The sequence below is a fragment of the Nicotiana sylvestris genome, chromosome 8 (assembly GCF_000393655.2).
Source record: "Nicotiana sylvestris chromosome 8, ASM39365v2, whole genome shotgun sequence".
Classification (NCBI taxonomy): domain Eukaryota; kingdom Viridiplantae; phylum Streptophyta; class Magnoliopsida; order Solanales; family Solanaceae; genus Nicotiana; species Nicotiana sylvestris.
The window spans coordinates 216,431,964-216,456,651 of NC_091064.1; the positions used below are offsets into that span (position 1 = coordinate 216,431,964).

General features: G+C 32.8%; 1 protein-coding gene across 2 annotated transcripts; it reads left to right on the forward strand.

Annotated features, from left to right (window-relative positions):
* Positions 1-2,035: 2,035 nt before the first annotated feature.
* Positions 2,036-12,281, forward strand: LOC104237893 (general transcription and DNA repair factor IIH helicase/translocase subunit XPB1). 2 transcript variants are annotated; one of them, XM_009792126.2, is made up of 21 exons: positions 2,036-2,180; positions 2,305-2,348; positions 2,457-2,529; positions 2,977-3,145; positions 3,239-3,461; positions 3,575-3,631; positions 3,774-3,917; positions 4,697-4,777; positions 5,666-5,753; positions 6,822-7,159; positions 7,954-8,029; positions 8,124-8,317; positions 9,355-9,518; positions 9,627-9,699; positions 10,111-10,224; positions 10,576-10,656; positions 10,770-10,829; positions 10,935-11,018; positions 11,125-11,267; positions 11,432-11,531; positions 11,815-12,281. In XM_009792126.2, the coding sequence occupies exons 1-20, from the start codon at positions 2,165-2,167 to the stop codon at positions 11,517-11,519; spliced, it is 2,310 nt and encodes a 769-aa protein (XP_009790428.1). In that variant the 5' UTR covers positions 2,036-2,164; the 3' UTR covers positions 11,520-11,531; positions 11,815-12,281. The 2 variants fall into 2 exon arrangements, with proteins under 2 accessions (XP_009790428.1, XP_009790427.1); XM_009792125.1 differs by lacking the exon at positions 11,815-12,281 and having other exon boundaries at positions 11,432-11,712.
* The last annotated feature ends 12,407 nt before the right edge of the window (positions 12,282-24,688 follow it).

Sequence of the window (24,688 nt, forward strand, 5' to 3'; positions counted from 1 at the left end):
TCTTTATTTGGTTCATATTAGCATTATCAGAAATAGTAAAAGTATATTCCCCTAAATGTTTCTTCGTTTTACTTGTAAATGAAGGTAGAGAAAATGCAGAAGAAACCTGACGTGAATGAGATTATCTTTTATTTGCTCAACTTTGGGTGTTTTACTAGGAAATGAGGTAATTTGAGTCAACCATGCAGTCATGCTTGAGGGTCAGACGATAATATTTTTGTTGTCGTAAAAAAGTCTCAGATGTCTCATATTCTCATTATTTGTTTTTCAACGAGTAGAGTCCGTTTGGACATACAATTTTTTTTTATTTTTTTTTTGATTTTCGCAATCAGTATTAGGACATAAAATTTTCAATCTTCACTTGAAGATATCATCTCAAAACACACCTCAATTTTCAAATACCATTTTCATTCAAAATTTCTTTTCACTTTTTTTTAGTTTTAAATTTTACGATTCTTATGTCCAAACGCCCACTTAATCCTCTTAAAGCTATTATTGAAGATTATAAATATTTTCCGAAAGTCAATAAATCAAATTTTATATTATGGGGAGGCAAACAAATATGTAGACCTCTAGCAAATGAAAATTGGAGACATGAATATTTGTTAGTATGAAAAAATGCGATCAAGGAAATAAAGTTTTCCTTCTGACAGATTCAATCATTCAAGCAATATAGCTTATGAAAAATTTAAGGGATATTATCATTTTTAGCCCTTGCCAGAAACTATTTACATTTGGTAGACGGAAAAATGTATAAAATTTGTATAATTTTTGTATATAATATACAGAATATATACTATAAAATATATAAATTTTATATATTTTTTGGCTATTATTTTTACAGCGGCTATACAGTGTCATTTTCCCAAAATTTTAATATATTTCTATTTTGTAATTTGCAATGTACCAAAGAAAAAAAGGCATACCGGAGACGAGATATTCCAAATAAGACATAATATTGTCTACGTCTTTAATTTCTTCGTCTGTATCCTCATAATCAAAAGTATCTTCTTTAGGTTTTGAGGGTTTAGGTGTAATTTTTTAATAGGTTTTGAGGGTTTAGTTGTAATCTTCTTTATCCTCATATTTTTTTAATCAAAAGTATCTTCAATAAATTTTTCACAATAAAAGAAGTAATTGTGAAAAATTATATGTAGTACCAACACTCTATTTCTATTAACGTTGTATTCACAATTGTGTTTATCGAGTGTTTAACAAAAACAACATTAATTCAAGTTCTCAATAAAACGATTATGAAACGATTATGTGCAGTAATTCAAGTTCTCAACACTCGATTCATATATGAAACGATTATGTGCAGTATAAATATTTATGTTTTTGTTTCTACATATTAGTAATGCAATAATACTAAATATTGGATAATATAATAAAGAAAAATACAGAACCAAAAAGTTATTTGATGACTATACAAGTTTTTTAATTTAATAGAGATTTTATTCGTTAAAATTCAAACAATATTACTGAGAACATTAGAATAAACTTTAAAATAATTATTTTTTTCAAGAGTAGTAAAATATATATCTTCTATTATATTACAAAAAAATTTAGTAGACAATAATATTAAACAAGTAATGCTAATATAATAAAGAAAAATACATTAAAAAAAGTTATTCGATGACTATATATGTCCTTTAATTTAATAGAGATTTTATTTATTAAAATTCAGATAATGTTATTGGCAACAGAATAAAATTTAAGATTAAAAAAAATACTTCATTTATATTACAAAAAGAAAGCGAACGTACAAAAATATTTAACAAAGTAATATGCTAATAAAAATTTCTGTTAACGATGTAAAAATACTAAGCATTGGATAATAGAATAAAGAAAAATATAGAACAAACAAAATATTTAATGACAATATAAGTTCCTTTAATTTTAATAGAGATTTAATTATTGGGTATATGATAAATAGGATGACAATTAAAATTTAATAAAGCAATACCATCTAATATGTTAATTTAATTGACCACGTTCCAGTAAATATATAAGTATTCCATCGGAGAAACCAGAATAGACTATTTTACCAATTTTCCTCAAAACCGCCCTTTCAACGGACGGACTGTATCAAGCAAAGAGAAAACAGAAGCTCTCAAGAGCTCATATTTTCGGATTCGATAAGCAGATTAAACCCTCTAGCAAAATGGGTCACGGACATGGTATTTTTGCATTCAAAGATTTTAACTCTTTTACATCATTAACGAAAAAAAAAATCCCCAAAAATTAGTAAAATTTTTTGGAAAACAATTTGATGAAATTATGTATATTATTGAATGAATTCAGGTGATAAAGGTCGACCCAGCAAAAAGATCAAGTTTTCTTCTAAGGTTCTTCAGTTTCCCAGCAAGTTTCATGTCTTATTTGCTGTTTTATTAAGTAAAAATAAAGTTTGTATTTTTATTACTATTTTTTTTTATATTTTTGTGATGATGAAGGAGGATTATCGGTCTTCAGCTGCCGATGATGATCAGTACTACCCAGAAGAAGGCGATGATGATTTTCAAGATGGTATTACTCTACCTTTATTAATAGAGGCGGATCCACTAGAACTATATATGTGTAAAGAACATATAAAGAATTATTTAAAAAATATGAGTTTGTGTTCTATGCACTTATGGTGCAAAAATTGTTTACTTAATGAGATCACTTATTAGGTAATTACATATAAATCTCATATAAATCTCTTGTAAAGTAGTAGTTGGTAATCTGATAGAAATTGTTGGTATTACGCTTTAAATTCACTAATAGTGTAAAAAATCATTACACTGTCGGTGTTTATAACTTAAATCCAATAGTTTTATGTATGTTTTAAGAGCTGCACCCATTGCCTTTTAAATGCTGAAGGTGCTTTTGCCATGCTTTATAGTGTTACACTTGGTGATGCTTTGATAGGATAAATTTGTTTCATGTTTCAACTCAATTGATGTGGAAGTTTTGAATGACTTTTATATTTAGGCGAGAGGGAAGGGAAGAAGATGGATTTCACTAAACTGGAACTCAAACCCGATCATGCCAATCGCCCATTGTGGGCTTGTGCTGATGGAAGAATTTTCCTTGAAACCTTCTCTCCGTTATATAAACAAGCCTATGATTTTCTCATTGCCATTGCTGAGCCTGTTTGCAGGTACCTTTTGTGTGGTCGATGATATACATTCTACATTTTTGTTTGTTTGTGGATGTTTGGAGAGGATTAACGGAATTGCTTTTATTTTTGTAGGCCGGAGTCGATGCATGAGTACAACTTGACGCCTCACTCGTTGTATGCAGCTGTGTCAGTTGGTCTTGAGACAGAAACTATAATAGCTGTTTTGAACAAATTGTCAAAAACCAAGCTTCCCAAGGAGATGATTGATTTTGTTCATGCTTCTACTGCTAATTATGGGAAAGTGAAGCTCGTACTTAAGAAGAATCGGTATTTTGTAGAATCTCCATTTCCAGAGGCAAGATAATTAGCTAAAGTAACAATGATTTTATTTGAGATATCTTCTTGAACTTTAAGGTTCACTGTGGATTGCTAATAATTAATTGATTCATTTGATGTGATTATTTCTAGGTGTTGAAAAGATTGCTCAGCGATGAAGCCATTGCAAAAGCTAGAATTTCGTCTGAGGTCTGTGTTCATGTTATTGAGTTGCTAGTTTTGTTGTCTGTAATGGTTATCAAACCCAGTAACTTCATTTTGATGCTTTGTTTTCTGTTACAAGTAGATACTACCAAGAGAAATTAATCTTTTTTGGTTATCTCTGAAATAGGGGATGCATGGAAGGGATGGGTTTACTGTAAGCAAATCCGTGAATGAAATCGAAGGTAGACATGATGAGTTGATAAATGAAGCAGATTTGGCAGCTGCAGCTGAAGAAAAAGAAACTCACGCATTTGAAATAGACCCTGCTCAGGTAATAATTAATGCTTTGTGGCAAGATGGTCTCGTTTTACACTCTTTTGGCAGAGGTTGGGGTTTGTGGTGTCGGATGCTGCATTGAAATAAGTTGCAGCATTTATGAAATAAATAACCACTGATTACTAATTCACATCAGGTCTCCAAATTCACTTGGTCTTTGAATTCATTACGTCTCCAGATTTCTTATGGCATTTAAATTTCCTATACCAAATAAACCTATCCAGATGTAAGCACCGCTGTTGTTTCACCTATTAAGGATGATTATTCGCTTGTCTCGTTTTTGCTGTACCCTTTACTTAGTATGTGGCTGTCTAATTTTGGAGCTATGATTTGTAATGTAGTACAACGTGTGGGGATTTATATACTGTTAGATATGAGCTGAGTCCACACCAGTTCTTATACTGTTAGATATTGATTCTCTAGCAATATGAATTAGTGGTGGTTTGACTAGGCAATTGGTTAAAGTAAATCTAGGACCAAACTCTAATGCAACAGTTCATTTCACTATTTATTAGTAACAGTTACTTGAAGACCTCATAATAGAGATATGTGGCATATGCCTTAACTGTGCTCATTTTTGCATTGTGTTTTCCACTTAGACATTTGTGTTTAAGTATCATCCAAGTATCTACTTAGGGAGCTACAATTGCCCAATGGATTTGTTGTATCTCGTTGTGTGGAGACTTATCTTCCTGGTGAAAGGAACATCTTTGTTCGTGAATACACTTCGACTTTACTTAGAAATTGACTGTTTACCTATTTGTATACGGACAGGTTGAAAATGTGAAGCAGCGGTGTCTGCCAAATGCTTTGAATTATCCCATGATGGAGGAGTATGACTTCAGGAATGATACAGTGAGTTGCTTCTCCCTTTTTTGGGCATCTGTGCGGAGCAGTGGATAGTGAGTAATTTATCCGAGGGAGAATCGTTCCTACTGTAAAAATAGGAATCACACCCCCTTAGTTGACTAATCAGTAGTTTTGGCTGAAGGAACCATTTTGTTTTGGTATACGTGTAACAACATTAGATCACATTGTGCTATTTTTACCACCTTTAAACATTTATAGGAGTACTAATAAGCCTAGAAGAATAAGAAAGCAGTAATTAAAATATCAACAGAAACTTCTGTTTTCCAACTAGTCAAGGACTTGCATTGATGGAAGGATCATGGTTGATAAAAAGTACTTGGTATTTTGGCTAAAATTGATCCTGGTGGGTGGGGCCCTCTAGAGGGATTCCACCCTCAGCATTCAATATGTGTATACTGTCGACATGGTCTGTTTGACACAATTTATAAGATGCTTTCTGTTTGGGCCCATTCCAAATTGTTTGACACGATTCTAGTTTTATTTTTTTCGAAAATAGTCTCTCTACCTTCACAAGGTAGGTAGGGGTAAGGACTGCGTATATACTAGCCTCCCCAGACCCCACTTGTGGGAATACACTGGGTATGTTGTTGTTGATGATGATTCTAGTTTTATTCAACTTTCAAGAATTTAAATTCACAGGTGAAATGAATAAGTTGCTTGAGGGTAGTAACTAAAATGGTGTGTGACTAGTATTTTCTCCATGTGATTAGAGAGCCATTTTCGTGATCCATATAGGCCAATCAAACATTTGGTCGAGTATGAGAAGATTGAGTAAAAAATTATCTTGCATCAACATTTTGGTGTTTGAGGGTGTGATTTATTGGTTCCACCAATGGCTAAGTAATTCTGCTTAATACCTACCTAACACTGCAGGTCAATCCTGATCTTGACATGGAGTTGAAGCCTCAAGCGCAGCCACGGCCTTATCAAGAGAAGAGTCTTAGTAAGATGTTTGGAAATGGTAAGGATGTAGAAACCAAATTTTACCAAGCAAAGGACTTATTTTTTACACGTGGTGCTTCCTTCTTGTTTTGTTCTCTATTTGAACGTCGGCTGTCATAGTCAGTGAATTTTTTTGATAAGAATGTCATAGTCAATGGATTTTGTTTTGCTAAAACTTTTTATGTGCTCTTCTGTTCCCTTATTTTTCTTAGTATTAACTTAGTGTAGTGATTATGCTTGAAAAATATCCGGATCAGGATAAATTGAAGCAATGGAGTACTGGTCAAATCAAGATAGAAATATTTAAGATTTGAGAGGCCTTGAATCCTTGAGGGTTTATTTTAATTGTTTCTTGCTGGTCAAATTGGTTATTGCATAAAACAATAAAAGGGGTGCAAAGTTTATTTTGTTCACTTCACTGACGCAAGGAAGTTTCAGCGAAAGGGTTGCTCCAACCTCAAGAAGAAAGCAGTTTGATGTGAGAAGTGACTCTTCATTAAAACAATTGGTTTGGCATTTTGGATGAATTCTTGTTTCAATTTGATTCCTTGACCAATATCCTAATGTGGAGTTAAATGTTTCCTAAAACTCCAGCCAGCCACCATTTTGAGCTATAGGTCTGTCCCGGAATCCTATAGAAAGGTATAAAGATGTGAGAAAGCTGCATCCCTGTGCTTGCAAAGATGGTATCTGGTTTCGTTCGAGTGTGTGCATTGTTATAAAAGAGAGAATTAAGGTGTCATTTTCATTTATTTAGCCTACTACAGCTAGTTTTACAGTAGAACTTCATTTAACAAAAAGTTACAAACAGAAGGGAAGACATTGTGTAGATATTCTTAGCATAGGGTCCATTGCCCTTGTCGCTTTCTTGCTATTTTTGTTTGGCATGTGTTTCTCGAAGGGGGGATGGCTGGGTAGCAAGTGGTAATGAAAGTTGGACATCTTTCTTGATATTGATTTTTCCAATGGAACCATATCTAAATTTCTTTGATGAGAGGGATTTTAAGATGTTCATAATTTTTGGGTGTTCCAAGAGTTACATGTAATCCAACTGCCTCATTGGTTAAATTTATGTTAAATGCTTCAGGAAGAGCAAGATCTGGTATTATTGTGCTACCTTGTGGTGCTGGAAAGTCTTTAGTAGGTGTCTCTGCAGCAAGCAGAATAAAAAAGAGCTGCCTTTGTTTAGCAACAAATGCTGTGTCTGTGGATCAATGGGCTTTCCAGTTTAAGTTGTGGTCTACTATCCGAGAAGAGCATATATGTCGTTTCACTTCTGACAGCAAAGAAAGATTCCGTGGAAATGCTGGTGTAGTGGTGACAACATATAACATGGTTGCTTTTGGTGGCAAGCGTTCTGAAGAATCTGAGAAGATCATTGAAGAAATAAGAAATAGAGAGTGGGGTTTGCTCCTCATGGACGAGGTAAAATGCTTTGTCTTGCAATGTTTCAAGTTTTGCCATTCAAATATGCATCTAATATATGAGTGTTGCTTTACGCACATATGGAAGCAAATTAAGCATGTTGCAAACGATGGACAGAGGTGTAAAAAATTTAGTGCCTTGCGTATGTCTTTTGAGGTCGATGTAAAACAATCATTTATTTTGAAAGCTATCCTTATTATCATATCTGTCTGTGTCGTGGTTTATGGAAAAACATATACTGTGTGGGGGGTGGGGGTGGGGGGTGGGGTGGTATATTCACAGAAGTGATTAGCAATTTAGTATTTGTTGGGTTAGTTTCCCATTTCCGTGTCACTCTTGTACTCAGTTCTTACCTATAAGTTATGGACAATATCGTCTCACTATTTTCTTTTATTTGGAACTAAATAGTAATTGCTGATATGTCAACACTGTTTTATTCTAATGTGATATATCTGCATTTATTTGAATGTTCCAGATATATATTCTCACTCTCTGTTATATTTGAATGTTCATGCTATGGGTCAGTACTAGTATCTTGTGGGAAATGCATGTCACAAAATTGTTTAACAAATTTCCCTTTAACTGTGGATAGATATTAAAGGTAAATTTGAATTTATAATTGCATAAATATAGGTGTTTGATTCTTTGTTTTCTTTCGGAAACAGCCTCTCTACTCCTTCGGGGTAGGGGTAGGGTCTGCGTACACACTACCCTCCCTAGACCCCACTAGTGAGATTTTACTGGGTGGTGGTTGTTGTTGTTGTTGTTGTTGTTGATTCTTGGTATTAATGTAGGTGCATGTGGTTCCTGCACATATGTTTCGAAAGGTCATTAGTATCACGAAATCACACTGCAAACTTGGGCTTACAGGTACGTTTTTCAAAAAGAGAGTTCTTGCAAATTGCAATGATAACTTTCTTTGGTATCTCACAAACTCTAATGAACTTATTGGCTTACTTAACAGCTACGCTTGTCAGAGAAGACGAGAGAATTACAGATTTGAACTTTCTTATTGGTCCAAAGTTGTATGAAGCAAATTGGTTGGATTTAGTGAAAGGAGGATTTATTGCAAATGTGCAATGTGCTGAGGTGTGGTGTCCAATGACTAAGGAGTTCTTTGCTGAATATCTGAAAAAAGAAAATTCAAAGAAGCGGCAAGTATGTTTTTGTTGAAACTGTTCCATGCTTAATGCTTAGAAATCAATGTTTGATGACTTTACATATGGCTCTTATTTTATTTATATTCATTCATCTCATTGACGAGCACAGTTTGGACCTTAGAACATAGTAGATTTTGGCATTTGTTCGTGTGACAGGTCTGTTGAAATGGATATCAACTGGTGGGACAGTGTAATGAGAGATCTTACAGCTGAGAAAACATCATAATTTCACTATTTATGTGATTGTGAAAATCTGTGAAGTATGACGAATTAGTCCTGACAGAATGACATTGTTCTGTCTAAAATTCTGTGAATAAAAACGATGAAATGACCTTGACTGGCAGGAGCCTAAAAGATGAATGAGCACCAAAATTTTCTTCTTGTTCTATCCTCTCCTGACTTCTTGTATTGCCCATATTGTTAAAACCCAAATTTGGCGGTTTCTATTTCTGTTTTTCCTAGTTAGGTGAATTATATGAGAGATTTCGGTGTTGTACTCCAAAGAGACAAGTCTCCTGAGTTACATTAGAGATTGAATGGCTGCTCTGTAGGGACAAGTTTCAGAAGTAATAGATTCGAACCAGGTAACTGCTGTAATTACTCACCAGCATTTTTTCCCATTTGGTAAAGCCCACCCTCAAAACCCCCTGCTCAGGAGGCAACTATGGTCCTTTTCCAGTTTGCTCTTGTGATGACTTGAACTACCAACGTCTTGATTTGAAATCCGAGTGTAATGGGACTTGCAATTTCCAGCTACTAATATGTTCCATACATGGATATTGTGATATGATGGTTTTATCATTCATAATTTCTCTTTTGTAAAATCATGTTTGTCTGACTTCTGTAAGACAATTTTTCAGTAATATTCTTGAGTTCACCCCATGGTTTTATCATTCATAATTTCTCTTTTGTAAAATCATGTTTGTTTGACTTCTGTAAGACACTTTTTCAGTAATATTCTTGAGTTCACCCCCCTTCCTTTTGGCATATTGTTACTATTCTTTCTTTAACACTTATAACCATGTGATGTTCCAGGCACTTTATGTGATGAACCCAAACAAGTTCAGGGCTTGCGAGTTTCTTATCCGTTTTCATGAGCAGCAGCGTGGGGACAAGATAATTGTATTTGCGGACAATCTTTTTGCACTTACAGAGTATGCGATGAAGCTTCGCAAACCTATGATTTATGGTGCTACCAGGTTTACACAAGATGTCATATCAAAGATTTATTGTTTCACTATTTTAGATGCCTTTTTGTTGTTTCGTCATTTAAGATGTCTTAATGGGCAATTTATCTTGTTATGCAGCCATGTTGAAAGAACAAAAATTCTTGAGGCATTTAAAACAAGCAAGGAAGTTAACACCGTATTCCTATCCAAGGTATTGTATTCAAGCAGATTTTTATATCACCAGTTGTGCCAGTGTCAAAATTATTTGTGACTACTTGATTTGATGATAATGGCTTGATTATGGACTTGGGACCAAATATTGCTTGCAATCGTTCTTACACATGCATGTGTGCGTGCGTGTGCATATATATGTTATATGCATATCTGTGTTTATCCTTCAAGATCTGTAGACGTTTGCATCTTTACTTGTGCAGAACCATGAATCTCAAATTTGTAATGCCATATTTCAGTTGCATTTTGCTTGTTTTCAGTTAAAAACATAGTCTCTTGCGACCTATTCATAAGTGTTATATTCGAAGTTATTCTTAACCTTCTAACAAAAAATGTTACATTCCAAGTTCTTCTTTTGCGAATATGATGTGATTTCTGCTTTTATTTACAGGTCGGTGATAACTCCATTGATATTCCTGAGGCGAATGTTATAATTCAAATTTCGTCACATGCTGGTTCAAGACGACAAGAAGCTCAACGTCTAGGGCGTATTCTCAGGGCCAAGGTTTGTCTGTTTTCTCGTTCCGAATTGCCTCTTTTGATTCTTATTTCAAATACTAAAAGTATGATATCTGATAAAATCTCTCTAGTGAGTCATGCTCCAGGTATCCTTTGTACAAATAACAAGGTTATCATCGCGTTCCCTATGTATTTGACCAAAAGATGGTAGTCGTCTTCATGTTTTTTTCAGGAATTTTCGTAAGCAATGTCGACATTAAAGAAGTGAACAATTAAAAAAATACAGTAACGACATCATATTATTTATTATCACCTTACTTTTTACGAGGGGGGCCCTTCTGCCTTCGCGACTGATGTTTCCAATCAACCAGTCTTTAATTCATTGTTGGGTTGACAGGGGCGCCATCAAGATAGGGTGGCAGGAGGTAAAGAGGAGTATAATGCGTTCTTTTACTCCCTTGTGTCAACAGATACCCAGGTGCAGAATCCTTTCCTGTTTGCTAGTTTCTGTTGATGTATGATATCTTCTTATACTCTATTTGGTAATGACAATTTTTGTAGTATGACCTTATTAGCAATGTTCAAATGCAGGAAATGTACTACTCAACCAAAAGGCAGCAATTCTTGATTGATCAAGGTTATAGCTTTAAGGTATTGCCTCTTGGTAAAGCCATTGATGGCATACGTGTTGTTCTACTTTTTCATCTGGATACAGTGATCGTTCGTAGTGGCTCTTCTGACCTGTTCTTGTATTAGGTGATCACAAGCTTGCCACCTCCTGATTCTGGGCCTGAGTTAAGCTATCATCGTCTTGATGACCAGCTTCAACTTCTTGGAAAGGTGGTTCTACTCTTTTTTTCCCCTACACATCAAGTAAAGAGTTTTTTCTTTCCGTACTTTACTTCAAGATGTTGCCAACTCACGTGCTCTTTACCTTCACCTATAGGTATTGAATGCTGGCGATGATGCGGTCGGCTTGGAGCAGCTAGACGAAGATGCAGATGATATAGCTCTTCAAAAAGCCCGTCGCTACGTGGGTTCTATGAGTGCCATGTCAGGAGCAAAAGGGATGGTTTATATGGAATACAAGTATGGTTTTTGTTTTTCACTTGAATGGATGCTTTATTTACACGTTTTTGCCATATTGGTTAGTGAGAGTTGGAGATTTGCTACAAATGCAGATTATGAAATGCAAATTTCAGTATAGAAAGTGAAATTCTTGACACTAACAAATACCTGTATGTGCAATGCAGCACTGGAAAGAAGCAGGGAGGCCTTATTAAAAGCAAGCCTAAAGATCCAGCCAAGAGACATCAGTTATTCAAAAAACGCTTTGGTTGATTCATCCATGAGGTTTTCGGATATACCTTCTCCCTTTACTTGTTATCTATTCGTGTACCCGTTCACCAAGTAACCAGGCAACTGCTTGTTTAGTACTTGGGAAGAAGGGTAGGTACATGAGACATTGATATGAATGAGACAAACATACAAATATTTATAAAATTAAATTCAAAAACCACTCTTTATTTGGTTATTTCTTAGATTATATTTTTGATTCTAGCCGTAATGATCATAGATTCTGTTTTCAAATTTAAAGCGAATGCTTATCAATTTCACTTTAATCTCAAACTTGTAGGGGGTGGTCAAACGAATCCTTTATTTCAATTCTGCTTTATCTGGTCAAATAAGAGCCTTGGTGTAACCGGTAAAGTTGTTGCCATGTGACCAGGAGGTCACGGGTTAGAGGATGTTTCTCGAGTCATGGAAACAGCATCTTGCATAAATGCAAGGTAAGGCTGCGTACAATAGACCCTTGTGGTCCGGCCCTTCCCCGGATCCCGCACATAACGGGAGCATAGTGCTCCGGACTGCACTTTTTTTTTTTTTTCTGATCGTTGTTATTGAGCATTTCTTCTGCAGTTTTTTTTTGGAAGTAGCCGTGCCAATGGATATGTTGGCCAATAAACAATTGTAGGAGCATAATTTACATGCTAGAGTTCTTACGTTCTCGTATTAACATCAAGCTGTATATCTTCAGGTTTGAGAGGTGTATTTCTTCACAGATTCATTTTTATCGTTAGTTGTTAAAGTTCTAGGATTCAACTTGCCTCGCTAGTGCTTCACCAATTTTGAGGGTATCGTCTATGAAACACAATTTGTCTCTCTACCCCAGGGTAGAGGTAAGGTCTGCGTACACACTACTCTCTCCAGACCCCACTGGTGGGATTATCCTGTGTTGTTGCTGTTGTTGTTGTCGTCTATGAAACACAATTTATTGAATTTTTTGTTTCATACTGATATGTATGTATGTATGTATGTATGTATATATGTATGTGTATACACTCACATACATCACGATATGGTTCCTAAAAATGTGAAAGAACAAATTTGGAATACTAATAAAATTTATAGCAGGAAGTCATGATCTAGGAAAGAAAAATAAAACACAAACCTAAGTACTTGTTGTAGTGTTAAATTAATTAAACCTGTACATATACAGAGTATGACTAATTTTCTTCTTTCAGCCTCAGCTTTAAAATTAATGTCGAGGTGCGAATACCATTGAAATACGAAGGCCTGCTTATCTTACCTGTATGTTGATATTTTCCGTATTAATCTGCGCTACAAGTCCTGTTTTACTGTAAAGAAAAAAAGTACAGCAAAATGCATTAATTGTAATTGCATCATTTATTTTTATTTTTTTGCTAAAGTCGTCTCCGTGTGACCTATAGGTTACGGGTTCGAGCCGTGGAAGCAGCCACTAATGCTTGCATTAGGTAGGCTGTCTACATCATACCCCTTGGGGTGCGGTCCTTCCCCGAATCCTGTGTAAATCTGGGATGTTTTATGCATCGGGCTGACAAATGCTCGGATAGCATAGCCAAAACTAAAAGAAAAATAAACTCGTTGCTACTGAATCTGGATTGCAGTGTCAATGATTTGGCATCGCCTAGATAAGAACACAATCTTCAAAGTAGAGTTTCTATTCCAAAGTATCAATTGAAAATGATAGTTTGTTTTGTGAAAACTATACGCAGTCAAGTAGTCCTTGTCTCCTTTGCATTTCTTTGTTATCCGAATATGTACTTAAAAAAGTCGCTGTTACACAAAGAAAACACTGCTTAGATTGATTAATGCCTATTGAGAGGACTGTTCTCTTTTTATCAACTTGGAGTTAGTTCAAAATTCTCGAGAATGAAAATATCAGCCCCGAGCACAGCTTAAAACAAGATTCCACAAGCATTTTTTTTCCCTTTTCGGCATCGCTATTTGATACATACTAGCTCGATTAAATTAGATTTGTGCGTGATTGACCAACTACAACCACAACAAACTTAGTGAAATTCCACAAGTGGGGTCTGGAAAAGATAAGGTGTACGGACATTACCCCTAACTTATGAAGGTAGAGAGGCTGTTTCCGAATGACCCTCGGATCGAGAGGAGCGGGATAGACCAACTACAACACAACAACAACAACAACCCAGTAAAGAGATAGACAAACTAAAGAATAAAATATTTTCGACCGAGAAGTTTTCTATTTTCGGGACTCAAGCTCGAGACATCTTATGGAGGAATAGTCCACAATTTAAAAGACAACACTAGCATATTAGAAAAGGTTCTTAAGGAAAATAGAAAGGTGGTGATTGAATGGCTTCTCTACAAGTTGGAAATGGCTAGAAGAACTTTGTGACCATAGACCATAGGGTTTGAAAAAGGAAGAAATAGGGACAGATAATGACCTGCGTAATGGAAACTCTACAAGTTAATATTGGTTTTCGAAAGTTGTAGGGACCTAAGTTTTACTAGAAAAATGAAGCCTTTTCCAAAAATAATTAGAGCTTTGCAAACAGAGAAGAAAATTATGAAACAAATTAACTGCCTCATGTATGTATTCTAATAATTGCAAAGATAAATCAATTTAAAAATGTCCAAGAATCACTGACACTTAACGATGTTGGAAAAAAAAAATTAAGATGTTGATGAATCCCATATATTTAGTTGGGAGTTTAACTTCTACAGAGGAAGTAAAAGTTGTTATACCGTCAAGTAGTGGCGGAGTCAGGAATTTTAGTAAGGTGGTTAAAAAAAAACATACGAAGAAATTAAGTGAATTCTACATTTACTATATATATATATATATAAAATAATTTTGACTTAATATATATTGTGTAATTTTCCGGCGAAGGAGTTAGTCCCTTTCCGCCCTTGACCTGGCTCTACCCATGCGCTCAAGCTATCATTTAAAATATAATTATAAGTAATTACTTATCATAAGTGGAATTAGTAACATAAAAAATAAGCCAAGCAAGTTTTTGTAACTGATTGAACTCTAGTAGTAGTAGTGTATAAATACTACGAAAAATTAATCTAAATAGCCGTCCATCCAACTACTTAAACTAAAAATAGTGGCAATTGGATCTTCATTAGCAGCCATAACAAAAAGGAAAGGTCAAAAGTATATAATGTCTAATCTCAGACTTGAAAAGGCAAGTTTAGTTGTTATTAATATACCTATAATAAGTCTCAAACTTTCCTTGACATTACCTAAGATAAGAATATTGCTAGTTACAAGCTCAAAAGCACTGGGATATAAGGTCCCCGTCACACAAAAGAATATAGTACTTGTGGGTTCGGCAAACCTGGCCGAACCCAGAAACTTTGGTCTAAAGTTTGTATTTGTCTTAAAAAAAATTCATTGCATATATATATATAAATTGTTAATTTAGAATCCAATAACATAAACGAATTAGAATCCGAACCCACAAACTTCAAATTCTGATTCCGCCTCTGTCTCAACTAGCACATCATGGAAAAGCTTAGCATTTTTAAGTTATGAAAAAATGGTTATCTGATGGCTTATATGAAAGTTAGAAGAATTTTGTGACCATAGACTATATAGGGTTTGAAAAGTGATAAGAAATGGACGTATTTTGTACTTCATTTGGTACAAGAAAGTTTCTAAAGCATCTCATCATAACAAGTTGCTATATATATATCAAGGTCGAATATTTGGAAGTTGTAAATATTATAACCTGAAAAGGATGCAAAACAGAAAAAGATTTAAGATAAATATATTCTTTCTCTATCATTGCATTAGAAAGTAATGGAAAAGGAAGTTTAATTAAGTAGGGGAATTCTATTTCAGGCGACAACGTTAGATTAGAATTACACTTATTATTATCAGAGCTTTACGATTTTTGCATATAATTGCAGAATTAGGTTATTAATTTTTCACAGAAAGAAAAATATGCAATTTAATATATGATTATTTAAAATAATTGAATTATGTGTGAATCATTCAGAAAATACAATAATCAGAAGTCGAATTTCTGGCGCAAGAAAAAGAAAGAAAATAATTTATCGTGTTTTTTTATTACCTATATTTTATAAAAGAAAAGACAATAGAAAAATAAATGAAACATCTTGTCGGTTGTCGCTGCATATTTGACTTGTAAATCATTTGTGTTTTTAAACAACTCACACATAATTAAATTATTTTAATCTGACAAAAAATAGTAATGTGACTTTATTGCTGTAGTAAGTAAAATTATTCCACATATGTGAAATTAACTCGAAAATTTTAAATATATTTTTGTTAAATTTGCAAAAACCTAGGGTCCATAAATAGAAATTAGGAAGACTACAAGGGAGTAATTAATAGCTTTGCTAATTAATGGAATCTCCACACGTTGGAAGGATTTTGGTGACTCGAAAATTAAAGAGCCTTTTTATTCTTAGCATTTGATTGCTTCTTGCAGGGGTGTTCGTCGGTCGGTACGGTATGATATTTAGATATTTCGGTTCGGTATTTTCGGTATTTGATTTCTTAAAATCCTATACCAATACCGTACCTAATTAAATTCGGTATGATTCGGTTTTTCTCCTTTCGGTTTCGGTTTATTCGGTTTGAATACTAACTAGTGCATAGAGCCATAGACTCGAATATTCTTAATTAAAATACTCAAAAATATAAAACTAAAAATGTTTGTTGACAAAATTTTTGTCCTAAACTAGCAAATATCGACCCAAATAGAGAAGATTGTACATAAAAGAATATTTGATCATTAAAAATATCGTTACTTGGTTAGAGTTAATTGATGAACTTAGAGAATAAAGAAAACTAAAATTTTAGATTTTTTATATTTATGTTATAATTGATAATATGTGTTTTATGTAATATAATATATATTTCGGTACGGTATCGGTATTTTGGTATTTTATTTTAAAATACTAAATACCATACCTAATATCAATTTTTTTAAAAACTTAAACCAAATACCATACCAAATACCAAAATTTTCGGTTTCGACATGGTAATTCGGTATTTACCAAATTATGCACAACCCTAGTTTCTTGTGCTAATTTGCTTTTTACAAGAATAATATTGATGTGACGATTGCTCATTGTTTGGAAATGCCACCCTAAGATCATAATTTAGACACAGTATGTCCGATATTTGTGGATCTAACTAATCCGAATTTACGACAAATTTTTTTTATAGTGAAAGTTAATGTATTCTCTAATAAAAACGATTTTATAAGCAGAGCTCAAATCCAAAATTTCTACCCCTTATTGGTAACTAAGATACAGTTATATGGCCCGTTTGGCCATCTGTTTTTTTCTTTTTTCGATTTTTTTTACTTTTCTCGAAATTAGTGTTTTGACCATAAAATTTTCGATTTTTACTTGAAGATAAATTTCGAAAATTTTTGAAAATTTGGAAAATTCTAAAAAGCTATTTTTTCAAAATTTGCACTTTAGGTCACTCACAAAAATTAAAAAACAGCCCAAAATTATATTCATGTCCCAACACAAGTCTAATTTCAAATACTATTTTCACTTGAATTTTTTTTCCATTTTTTCTGGAATTTTACAATTCTTATGTCCAAATGCCCACATAATATTGCTCTTAAAAGTTGGTGGATTTTGTAGAATTAAATGATAACGTAATTTTTTAATATTATCTTATAATTTATCAACGGTAACAAATTACTAACTTCAATTCTTGCTATATATAGACTGTTCTAGTAGAGGGGAAATCAGAATTTCAATTTTATGGGTTCAAAATTTTGGAACAACGATTTTAAGTATTAATAAGTAGGTTCTAAATTTAATATTTGTACATATTTAATAAATATTTTAATATAACTAGATTAATTTAAGTAAAAGTTACTGAGTTCGACTGAACCTGTACTCGGGCTTCTAGCTTCGCCCATGGTTCTAGTAGTTTTTTAGTCCAATTTATTTATTGTTAATATAAAGTTATGTAAAAGTTATACATTTTATATTCTTTTTGGAATCTTTTGTCCATTTTAGACACAACGCACCGCCAGTTTCACCAATATGATTGGGTCAATGGTCGTTCATTTATATCGGTTTGGCACAAAATCTTCACAGCACCAAAATAACTAGGGTTAATTAAACCTACTTTCCCTAAGTACATTTGTTTCTTGGAATGTTCAAAAATAGATTTATATTATATGCACTAATATTGTAGACGAGCTTTACACTATTAGTGTAAAGTTTCGATTATAATAAAAAACTTATTATATTGCCAGTGTATAATCCGTTTTATAAATAAGGTATATACCTTGGGAGCAATGTTAGTATGTCCAAATTAAAGAAATCTGCATGCATTACTATACGTCTCTACTTGTTGGGATAATTGTTACCTATTGTATTTATCATATTGTTACTTTAAATATAATGTTGTTTTGATCGTCAGGGGCGGATGTACGTTTGCTGAAGTGGTATCACACGACACCACTTCGTCAGAAATTTTTTATTAAATATATGTATTAATATTTTACAGAAACGGATAAGTCGGAAAAAATAACACCATTTAACATAAATTGTGTTTTAGTGCGTTGGTTATTTGCTCTAAGAAGTCAAACGTTCAAACCTCAACTAACATATTTTTCTTTTGCAAATATTTGAGAGAGCCTTTGTGGTTAAAAATTATGGTGAAGTAGGATTGAACTCAGGACCTTTTCTAACTTAAGACTCAATAAAACGAATGAACTAAGGTTATTTCTCGTTTAGAAGTATGATAATCAAAGTTATATTCTAATTCTTTTATAAATTTTGACACCGCTTACAAAAATTTTTACGAACGCCCTTGTTGATTGTTACTTAAATTTTATTGTATCGTACAGGTTAAATCCGTCGTATGTAACAGCAAAAAGTATCACTTTATGTAACGATAGATTTGGTGCGGTTGCGTCGTTACCTTATTTTTTTATCCCATCTTGCCCTTTATTATTATTAAATAATCTAATTTTATCATTTACTCTACCTTTTATATAATAATTATACCCCGTACCTTACTTTTTCTTTCTAATATTGTAAGTTTATTCTTCATATTAACGGTGCATGTGATGTTATGAGACAATAATAATATAATCTATTCAAATATTACATTCATCAAAATGATACGGTACAATATATACAATACAATACGATATATTATGTAACGGCACCTAACAACCCATCAAATTAGTGAAATTAAAATAGCACGGTCTAGCCAGTTTTCGGATTGGTCATTCAAAAATTGCCAGCGTTTGCCAAGTCATTGAAAAATAACCACTATTTTGCTGCAACAGAGATCGGTCCAGCATAATATACTAGAGTTCGGTGCACTTGTGTATGAACTTCCAGCATATTATGTTGGACCGGTATTTTTTACTGGCTCCAGTATAATATACTGAAGACTGGAGCACCAGTGCTCCACACTCCAGTATATTATGCTGGACCGGTATAATATACTGGAACTCCGGTATATTATGCTAGAGTATTTTTTTCGGATTTTGAACAGTATTTTTATTTAGATTTATCTTTACATAAAAAGTAGCTAAATTTCGATTACTTTTGAAACTATGACTATTTTTGAATGACCATTTGTAAATACGACTATTTTTAAATTTCTCCCATCAAACTAAGCCGTAAAAATGAAAAATAGGGTAGGGAAGAACTGAAGGAAGAGTAGAAAAAGGTAAATTAATAGAAAATGAATTTCAAGTGGACAGATAGTGGAGACAAGAAGAATAAACAAATAATATGCAGTAAAGGAGGACAAAGTAGACATATAAAATCTTTAGAGAATAACTGTGTTATTGTATTAATGTTTCATATCGTGGTTTAGTCAACCGCAAGCCATCACTATAACTACTAGTACACGATTATAGCTTATATAATATGACTGTATAGAGAACTTTATATGATTAATAATATATTTTATTATGTTGCACATGATAAGTATTGCCTTATTTTTTAGGTTATTTATTTATTTCTTATAAATAATTATTTGTAATTATCTTTTGATTGAGGCACTTGTTGGGCACATGCCCATGTTGTCCAGCCAAAGGATCAGTGGCCTAATCCTATTCTCTTTTGATTTTCATTCCTATTTGGAATTGGATTCGGTTTATTCCTATTTTGAGTGGGTTATGACCTTAAGAGAAAGTACCATTCATGATCTATAAATAGGACAACCTTGGAGAATTATTCTATGTTCATTGATACAAGTCTTTGAAAGACTTAAACACATAAGAGTGATTTTGTGAGAGAGCTTTCACCAAGAGAGAAGAAAAGTATTTGTTTTGCTGTAGATTTTTATTCCGACCAGCCAACTTCAAATCAGGTTAACCGATTCGTTAACTGTTGGATCGGGCTGAAATTTTGACTGAATATTCGTAACATCTTGATCTTGGATTTGAACGGTGGAGATCGGATTTTGAGGCTCGTAGCATTTGATTTCGAGCCTCGAACAACAGCTTCATTTTTGTGGATTATACTCGTTCTTTAATTGATTAGTTGTTGCTCGTTGCTATTATTGCTCCAAGTTGGCACTTGTTGTGTAGCCAATTTGGAGAACTTTTGTAACCATCTTATTGTTATAGTGGAACTTTTTTGGATCTTTGTGATCCCGTGGTTTTTACCTTCGATTTGAAAGGTTTTCCACATTAAAATTTGATGTTCTTTATCTTTTTTATTTTCGGGTTTGCTTCTTCCTCGACATAACAGCGATGACAAGATAAAAATTCTTTTGTACTGATAGTGTCTAGAAGTTACATTTTATCATAAATACTAGTTAGGCTTCAACTTGATTTGAGGGAGTGGGTGGGTGGAGAAGAAACAACTAAAAATTATGAACAATAAGGGTTGTGGTGGGGTGGTAAGTACTTCTTTATTTTTAACCAGAAGTTCGAGCTTTGGGTATAGAGTTGCCTTTATTAGGGAGTGATTTACTCCCAAATGTAGGATTTTTTGGCGCGAATCCGAATTTAATCGAGCTTTAATACGGATACCGAATACCGAGTGAAAAATCAAAAGAAAAAGAGAAGAAGAAGTAATTTTTTTTTTTTTTTTTTTACTTTTTCATTTTGATTCTTGAGTAGAACGAGAAATTTCATCACGGTGACATACGGAGGGTTTATAGTTGGGTTCTTTTTCAACTTTTAGCTCGCGTCATAAACTATTTATATTCGGTAGCCGAAAAAGTGTATAAAATTTGTATAATTTTTATATATAACATACATAATGTAAATATATATATATATATATATATATATATATATACACACCAAAAATATATATTTTTTAGCAATTATTTTGAGCGTGACTATACAATATCTTTTTTCCTTTATAGTTTATATGGAGTTTTGCAAAATATAAAGATTCCACTCGTTATGGTTAATTAATTAATGCCATTCGTGCACATATGCTATGATTATCTTCTGTCATAATTGAAAAACAGATCTTAGTTTAAAAAAGGGTTGAAGAACAAGAAGAAGATGATGAAAAATTTGACAAGAATAATTGAAGAATCTTCTTCAGAATAATCAAAAGCCAGTCCAAAAAAATCTTTTTTGTTTTAATACATTTTAGTTCGCTGTCTTCTCATGCCTCCCAAAAAGTATAGGCGGATTCACAATTTAAATTTTATGGATTCAACTTTTAATATTTTTAGTGTTGAACTAATTATATCGTAAAGTTATGAGTTCATATCTATTATTTGTTACGATTTTATTAACTTTTTATATATAAATTTGTGATTCGCGTAAAAAATTATGAATTTAATTTAACCCTGTATTATAGAGCTACATCCGCCCCAGCAAAAAGCATTGAGTTTTATAATTTTCTCAGGTATCTTACAATTTATTATTTTTAGAGCAATCAACTCCTAATCTATAGCAATGCAATGATAGGGTATTGAAAATTGAAATTGAAACTTATTTATATTTAATGTAGGTGAATTATTCTTTCATGAGAAGAGTGTCTTGGTCAAAAGTGATATTCTTATTGGAATCTTTGGTTTATAATTGGGGTGTTAGTTGATCAATTTAAATATCAATTCTTTTGTATTTTGCTCATTCCATTAACTATAGTTGGTTCGCTATTTAGAATATTCTTTCTCTCAAGAATTAATTAAAGTTAGTAAAATGTTACCGTGTTAAATTCTTCTTGGGATTCGGTTTGACACCAAGATGGTACGATAAAGCCAGAAAAATCCTACTCTTTTTTATATGGTGCAAACTTTATAAGATTAACAGGAAAAATTTAATATATTGCAAAAAGATCTTTTGCTCAAAAGTTCTTTACAGTAATATCTAACTTGAAGGAGTTCAATTACATGGTACTACCGTCAAACTTCTCTGTAACAGCCTTATTTGTTCTAAAAAAAATTGGCTGCTATATATAATGAAATGTTGTTATAAAGGACACATATTATAACGTAATATAAAATCGGTTCCAAAAAAAAATTTGACTTTTATAATGAATAACTATTATATAAGGATATTGTTATAAAGAGGTATGACTGTATTAGAGTTATGTAACATGGTTATTAACGATATAACGTGTTTGGGTTGGGGCCGGAGTTAGAGTATTAAGTATAGATTCGAACGAATCAAGTAATTTTTACTTAGATCTTGTATTTTAGTGAAGGAATTAATTATTAAATATATATAAATATATAACTTGCGAAGAATCCAATAACTAAGATGAGTTATGAGTTCAGCAATAAGTTTAGAATTCATAAATTTCAAATCATGGCTTCGCTTTCAATAAAATAATTTGAACCGAAACAAAATCGTTTTCTTTTTGTTTAACATATATCTTGATCTAAAGACCAAGTGTATGAAGGTTGTTGCGACAAATTTAGCTACGATACTACCCAATGTAATTTCACTGAAATAATTGAATTTTACATCATTAGTGATCTGATTGTGTAAGACTTCCATTTCAATTTTAGGGACCGTTTGGTTGGAAATAAGTTATTTCAGGATTAATTATCTCGGAATTAGTTATTTCACCTTTTCATAGGGACAAATAAACACTACAATTTCGGAATAACTAATTCCGGAATTAGTTATACCGTAATTTTATCCCAACCAAACATGGGATAAACTCATTTCAAATTTAATTCTGGGATTAATTATCTCTTATCTCTCGGACCAAACGAGCCCTTAGGGGTCGTTTGATTGGAAAGAAGTTATCACATGATTAATTATCCCGAAATTAGTTATCTCACCCTCCCATGGGGATAAGAAAACACTACAATTCCGCAATAATTAATCCCGGGATTAGTTATATATATCACGATTTTATCCCAAACAAACGTGATATACCTCATCTCAAATTTAATCTCTAAATTAATTGTCCCTTATCCCTCGTACCAAACAAGCCCTTAAAGTTCAAATAACGACGTCACTATTTTTTACAAACGCGGTATACCTCATCTCAAATGAACTGTTCCGAATCAAGATAATATTAAAGACCATTAATGGCAAACACAAATTGCTGTGAGAAAAAAAAAATGAGATTCGGTCTTTGCATTCGCAATTCTGATACTTTGGAGATGCTTATTGCTTCTTTTTGGGGTTCACAATTATATTTATCTTAATTTCATCCCTGATAGGTGTCACACGAAGCAAAGAAGACTGTATTCTTTTTATTATCATTAATAAAAAGGTAATTGAGTCGAACTAGGAGCCTGGAGTAACGATAAACTTGTCTGTATGTGATTTATAGGTCACATATTCGAGTCGTAAATTGCTGACCCTTGCACCGGGGTAGTCTCCTTATATTACAATTTACACCCTTGGAATATGGCCTTTCTCCAAAGCTCACGGGAACGCGAAATACTTTCTATACCAACTACCCTGTTTTAATAAAAATAATTGAGTTACAACTTTTCTTAACCTGATAAGAAATTAAAGATGGATTCGAAGTGTTAGCTAGTCAAAGAAAAGGTTTTCTTTGGGGCATTTCTAAGAAATAGAACTCTCATAAACTTTATAGTAAAGGAGATATATAGCTTGTCATTTCAATATATAATTGATGGTGGCAACTGGCAACTATTAATAAAATAAAGTTGGCTTCTAAAAAAGATGCTAATCAAGATTTGGAAAGTGTTTTTTTTCTTATTTGAAGATATTTAATTAATAATTTGATTAAGCTGTGCCTACTGCCTAGAAAGCATGTCTTTGCCTTATGTATGGGAATATTTAGAAATGAATAAATGCTTCTTAAAAGTGGTGTTTTTACTTGTTTTTTTGGTGTGTGTTGGGGGGAGGGGGGGTGGTTATAACTTGTATTTCGAGCTGTACATTCAAAAGCATGTCTTTGCCTTCTCAAATACGTATTTAGTTATGTAGTAAAGATAACTAAAAATATACTCTCTATTTCTTAATTTATGTGATATTTTTCGCTTTTTGCGATTCCAACTTCTTAATATTAATCTTGTATTTGGACATAAAAGTTTTAAAATTTTTTGAAATAAATTTTATATATTTAAAAACTACTTAAGAAATATTATAGGAACAATTACAGAAAGAAAAATAGAACGACGCTAATTTATTAAAGGAATATCATTAGATTAGCAAAATCCTAATATATGTGGAGACATGCATATTTTTGATTTCCTTTTTTTCCCCGCAAAATTTAAGATATGAAAGCAACCTAAAATTTCTATTATGAGTAAGCAAAATCATAATGAGATTACATTAAAATGTCAACTAAAAACATTCAGCCGACTATCACATTCTATCGAGGAGACGAGGACTCGAGCAAAGTTATGATTGTATAGAGCATTTGATTTGACAGCACAGAAAGGGGTTAATCAAATACTATAATTTATTAAGGATCTTTTTACTTTTTAAATACTATACTATTTAATTACTCCTCCTAGACTCTAGGGTTTGAAATTCCTTGACTTAACTTTTGACAAATAATAAAATAAAAAGGTCCCATGTTCTTCTATAACTTTCCCTTAAAGAATTCAAAAACAATTTGTGCTCTAAGAGTAAAACATTATTATTTGTTGCTTTTCTTTTCCAACTGAGAGAATTTATTCAACAAAGGGTTAAATAATACTATCACACTAGTAGTTCATAACTTAATTATAGCGGCGATGAAGCTAATTACAATTATGATTACGCTAACATCTCTTTTGTTAGTGCAGCATAACATTTGTTGCTTATATTGCTTTACAGATGCAGTCCTAGAGA

Excerpts from the sequence above, each read along its gene's own strand:
- LOC104237893 (XM_009792126.2), top strand. Across the intron at positions 2,530-2,976 it reads CGATGATGATTTTCAAGATG|GCGAGAGGGAAGGGAAGAAG; the intron begins GTATTACTCTAC and ends TTTTATATTTAG. Across the intron at positions 10,657-10,769 it reads TTGTGTCAACAGATACCCAG|GAAATGTACTACTCAACCAA; the intron begins GTGCAGAATCCT and ends GTTCAAATGCAG.